The sequence below is a fragment of the Colobus angolensis genome, unplaced genomic scaffold, assembly GCF_000951035.1.
Source record: "Colobus angolensis palliatus isolate OR3802 unplaced genomic scaffold, Cang.pa_1.0 Scaffold1, whole genome shotgun sequence".
In the NCBI taxonomy this organism is placed as follows: Eukaryota; Metazoa; Chordata; class Mammalia; order Primates; family Cercopithecidae; genus Colobus; species Colobus angolensis.
Genome location: NW_012110918.1, coordinates 14,680,213 through 14,685,488, shown reverse-complemented (window position 1 = coordinate 14,685,488; position 5,276 = coordinate 14,680,213). Strand labels below are relative to the sequence as shown.

The window sequence follows — 5,276 nt, the reverse complement described above, 5'->3', positions numbered from 1 at the left end:
TGCCATGTGTGTCCAACCCCAGGATATTCCATGCTGAGGAGCTGGGCTCTCCAGGAAAGATGTAGAGAGGGATGAGAGAAGTTGGCTTTCTGAGAAAAGCCAGCACTGTTGGGGAGGAAGAGGAATCTGTGAGGGATTCAGAGGAGGAACGAACCAAAGGCACAAGGGGACCCAGGACACGTCATCCCAGACACCCAGCAACAAAAGCTTCAGGAGGGAGCAGGCTCAGCAGGATGGCACCCAGAGTCAAGCCAAGGACAGAAGAGTTCCCATTGCATTTGGGAACCAGGTGCACCTCCATCGCTCAGGGAGAACAGCTTCAGGGCGTGTTGAGGGCAGAGCCAGATGGCAATGAGTTATGGAGAAGCCCGCGGGAGGCTCTAGAAGTGAGGCCAGTCCTGCCTTTGAGTGCCGGAGGGTAGGGCTGGAACAAGAGGAACGACACTTTGCAGTGTTTGTCAAGACAAGAATGATGTTTGACCATGGGATGTAGGCATGGCTGTTTCCAGGTGCACGCAAGTCTATAGGCAAAGAAAATTAAATTTCCGGAGTTCATGCTGATGCACTTCTTTGCTCTCTGCGTGGGAAGTGAGACCCTCTGCTGGGAGGCAGGCAACACAGCGTGGCCAGGGTTTGAGAGGGACACCAAGTGAAATGTTCCCTGTGGAGACAGGGCCAGGAGCTGCTGAGCCTGGGTGCCTCTGTGCCGGCTTCTCCAGCAACACTTGCCCACTTACACGGCGTCCTCCAGCTGCTGAAACAATGATCACTAATGGCGCAGCTTCAAACAACAGACATTTGTCCTCTCCCAGCGCTGGAGGCCAGAAGTCTGTGATTGAGTAGGCAGTGATCAAGGAGTAGGCAGTGCTGGTTCCCTCTGAGGCTCTGAGGGAGAACCTGTCCCAGGCCTCTCTCCCAGCTCCTGGGGGCTCCCGGCAGTCCTTGGCGTCCCTCAGCTTATGGACACACCCCTCCCATCTCCTTCCCACACACGTGGCCTTCTCCGTGTGTCTGTGTCCAAATTTCCCGCTGCTTATAAAGACACGGCCATTGGATTCAGGGTCCACCCGAAATCCAGGATGATCTTGTCTCAAGATCCTTGATTACATCTGCAAATGCCCTTTCTCCAAATCAGGGCACATTCTGGGTTCTGGGTGGACGTTCTTCTGCAGGGCCACCATTCCTACCCACTACACCATGTGTGGGAGTTTCCAGGGTAGGCAAAGACAATGTCCTGGGAACTGAAACGAAGCCTGGGTAGGAGCTGCTGAGACACGGGGACAGGAAGAAGACAGGATTGTGGGGTCCTCAGGGGGACACCCTATGGGAGCAGAGAAGAGGGAGCCAGAAGCAAAGCCAGCGTGGGCCGAGGCAGGAACTGGACGCCTCCAAGGAGTAACCTAGAGGAAGGAGGAGGAGGAGACCTGAGGATTGGCAGAGGAGAGAATGGAAGTGGACGAGAAGCAGGCCCAGCGTCCCCAGATAGCAGGAGCAGCCCTCCTATAGGCAGCTGCCAGGGGCAGGGACACCTGACACACCCAGGATGGCCCTGGGGACAGGGCAAGAAGCCATGAGGACCAGAGGTAGGAAAGGCGGCCTGTCTCACAGCATGTGTTTCTCCCGGGGCCTGTGCTGGGCGTATCAGAGCCAGCACACACGGCGGCACGCACTCAATGACTCCTACCAAGGCAGCATCACAAATTTGACACAAATATCTTCAAAGTAGAAGGCAGAAAGCAACAGCCTCTGCGTAGATTTGCAAATCAGTCTCCCCTACTGAAGACCAACTGGACTCGGAATTCAGTTCTTAGCTGCGACAGGCATGGAGACACCCTGCTTCGCTTAGAGACGTAGAAAGCTTTCCTCTATTATGCTGGATAATACAGGGTGCTGCACAGCAAAGACATTCAGCTCTCAGTTCTCTGTTGTGATAGAGGTTCAGGAAGCAGCGGGGGTCCCAGGACAAGAGCACACTCACAGAAGAGTGTCTGTCTGGCCGGGCACAGTGGCTCATGTCTGTAATCCCGGCACTTTGGGAAGCTGAGGTGGGCAGATCATCTCAAGTCAGGAGTTCAAGACCAGCCTGGCCAACGTGGCGAAACCCCATCTCTACTAAAAAATACAAAAATTAGCCAGGCGTGGTGGTGCGTGCCTGTAATCCCAGCTACTCGGGAGGCCAAAACAGGAGAATCACTTGAACCCAGGAGGCAGAGGTTGCAGTGAGCTGAGATCGCACCACTGCTCTACAGTCTGGGCAACAGAGCAAGACTCCATCTCAGAAGAAGAAGAAAAAAAGAAAAAAGAGTGAGTGTCTGTCCAAAGAGGCCTGTCTGTCGGTTGACGCAGGGCAGGCTGGCTGTGTGTGCTAACAGAAGCTTCCTGCTTAGGCCCTGAGCATCCTGGAAATGATGCACGTGCTGTGCTCACTGGCAATCAAGGGAGCCAGGCGCTAGTAATGCTTTTAGCAGACGCTGATTTGGCGACACTTACCCTGGACAGGCCCTCTTCTCTGAGCTTTAAAAATATCAGCCCATGTAGTCCTTGGAAATGAGGGTCATGGAAACATTACCCATGTTTACAGATGAGAAACCAGGGACAGGCATGTGCAGTAACTTGCCAAAGCAGCAGCTGGCCATGGTAGAGCCAACTCAAGCCTGGGCAGTCAGGTCCCAGAGTCCACACCCCTCACCGCCATGGCGGGCCACCTCCACACAAACCACCCAGAGGTGTCTGTGGCTGAAAGTCCGGTGTGGTTCTTCAAGGATTGCTGGTTGTATTGATTTGGACTCTTACACTGAACATGGCAAATTCAACTCAAGCTAACTGAAGCTTAAAAAAAAAAAGCACAAAGGGGTGCTTCAGGCATGGCTGGATCCAGGAGTCCAGATGATGTAATGAAATATCCCCGTTCTTATCCTTGTCTCTCCTTTCTACCCACTTCCTGTCCCTACCTTCCTGCTCCTGAGATGACATCATGAGATCTTTCTCCTTTTCTGTTCTTCTCCTATCCTCCAGCCCTTGGTATGTGCATCCCTGTGATAGCAAGAATGGCTCCCAGCTGTTCTAGACCTACAGCACCCCCATAGCTAGCAACCCCAGAGAGGGCACAGCCCCCATGACCCTGGCACCCTCCTCCGACCCTTTCAGGGCCTGCAACTCGCCCCTCTGGCACCCTCGTTTGGACCCATTGACATACAGGCATGGCAAGCCTGAGGGCAGCCCCAGCAGAATTGGGTGGAGGTGAGGAGGGGCGTTTACCAAGGCAGGGACACTAGCAGACCCAGAGCAGCGGCCGTGTCATCGGCGCCTCCTGTCACCCCCAGGGTGGTGAGCAGCTGGATCGAGAGGCGCAAGGTGCAGTCGGAGAAGGCCAACCTAATGATCCTCTTTGACAAGTACCTACCCACGTGCCTGGACAAGCTGCGCTTTGGGTTCAAGAAGATCACGCCAGTGCCGGAGATCACGGTGATCCAAATGATCCTGTACCTGCTGGAGTGCCTGCTCACGGAGAAGACGGTGCCCCCCGACTCCCCCAAGGAGCTGTACGAGCTGTACTTCGTGTTCGCCTGCTTCTGGGCCTTCGGCGGGGCCATGTTCCAGGACCAGGTGATGCACCTCGGGGGCCTGGCCACACACACAGGGTCTCTCAGCATCCCGCTTAGCTGGGCCCTGATTTTCACTTCTGTGTCTCAACAGCTTGTAGATTATCGAGTGGAGTTCAGCAAATGGTGGATCAATGAATTTAAGACCATCAAGTTCCCCTCGCAGGGAACGATTTTCGACTACTACATTGATCCCGACACAAAAAAGTTCCTGCCCTGGACAGATAAAGTGCCCTCCTTTGAGCTGGATCCTGATGTCCCACTGCAGGTAACTGTCCCCAAAGCAGGGCCACTGACTGGCAAGTTAGAGGCAGGAATCTGTGCAGCACCCCCACACGCCTGCGCAGAACGTCCAAACGCCGATTTTCAACAGTAGGACCTTTTCGGTAGAACGTGGCCTGCATGCTACCAGGAGGCAGAAGTGTCTGAGAGTCACAGCTCCCTCCCCTCCCTCCGCCTCCCCCAGGCCTCTTTGGTCCACACCACGGAAACCATCCGCCTCCGCTACTTCATGGACCTGCTCATGGAGAAGTCCTGGCCGGTGATGCTGGTGGGGAACGCGGGGACAGGCAAGTCGGTGATGATGGGGGACAAGCTGGAAAGCCTGAACACCGACTACTACCTGGTGCAGGCCGTGCCCTTCAACTTCTACACGACCTCAGCCATGCTGCAGGGTAAGGCTGGTCTGGTCACACCCTGCCTACCCGGCTGACCCCACAGCCCTCATTCTCTGCTGTCCCCTCTCACTGCAGGCCCAGGCACTCGCCAGCCACTTTGCACCTCCTCAATTCCCACGCCCCACCCGCTAGCCTTTCCTTCCTGAGTCGGAGACAAAGGAGGAGCAGCCGGCACCTCTTTCTGGTGCTCCCCGGTGGGCATGGTGATGGGGGTTTGATGGCCAGTCGAGGCAGCAGGTCCCCGGGAGTGTCTCAGCCAATCTGAGGTGATCCAAAGGTGACGGAGGGCAAGGTTCCTGCCACCCTCACCTCTCATCGCTCTGTTTATTCCTGGGGCTGTACCCGGTGCCCCCTCAAGGGCCACTTCCAGGGCAGGTGCATTTGGTAAAGATGGATCCCAGCCAGGTCCCACCTTCTGTCCTCCGGGGGAACAGGTAGCGCCCCTCCCTACCTAACAGGCTCTAGTTCAGGAGGCTCAGGCGGGCGGCTGACCCTCTGCCCTCTCTAGGGGTGCTGGAGAAGCCACTGGAGAAGAAATCGGGGAGGAACTACGGGCCACCAGGCACTAAGAAGCTCATCTACTTCATCGACGACATGAACATGCCCGAGGTGGACAAGTATGGGACGGTGGCCCCACACACCCTCATCCGGCAGCACATGGACCACCGGCATTGGTTAGATGGGGTGGGGCCCGGGGAAGGGTGTGGCCACGGGGCGGCGAGGGCGGGGCCAGGGAGGGGCGCAGGAAGAGGTGGAGCCCCAGGGCAGTAGGGCCGGACTGGTGTGGGGCCATGGGGACGGTGCTGCAACCTGGGTTGGGAGACACGGGTCGTAGCTGGGCCCCCAAGCTTGTGTGGCCACAAGGCATTGAGGCAGGGCCAGGGCAGGGCAGAGGTTGTATCAGTTTCGCCCATTTCACAAACATAATTGTGGCCTAGAGCCCCAGTGGCTCTAGTGGAGAGGATCCCCCCTTCCACCGAGGTGTCTGTCCCACCGG

At 56.5% G+C, this 5,276-nt stretch overlaps 1 protein-coding gene across 1 annotated transcript in view; it reads left to right on the top strand.

Annotated features, from left to right (window-relative positions):
- The window catches only part of DNAH17 (dynein, axonemal, heavy chain 17), a 168,973-nt gene that overhangs the window by 83,326 nt on the left and 80,371 nt on the right, over positions 1 to 5,276 (top strand). The window contains exons 46-49 of the mRNA XM_011933143.1: positions 3,324 to 3,606; positions 3,697 to 3,870; positions 4,069 to 4,276; positions 4,788 to 4,963. Coding sequence (XP_011788533.1) covers positions 3,324 to 3,606; positions 3,697 to 3,870; positions 4,069 to 4,276; positions 4,788 to 4,963 — 841 coding nt within the window. The remainder of the gene's footprint in view (positions 1 to 3,323; positions 3,607 to 3,696; positions 3,871 to 4,068; positions 4,277 to 4,787; positions 4,964 to 5,276) is intronic.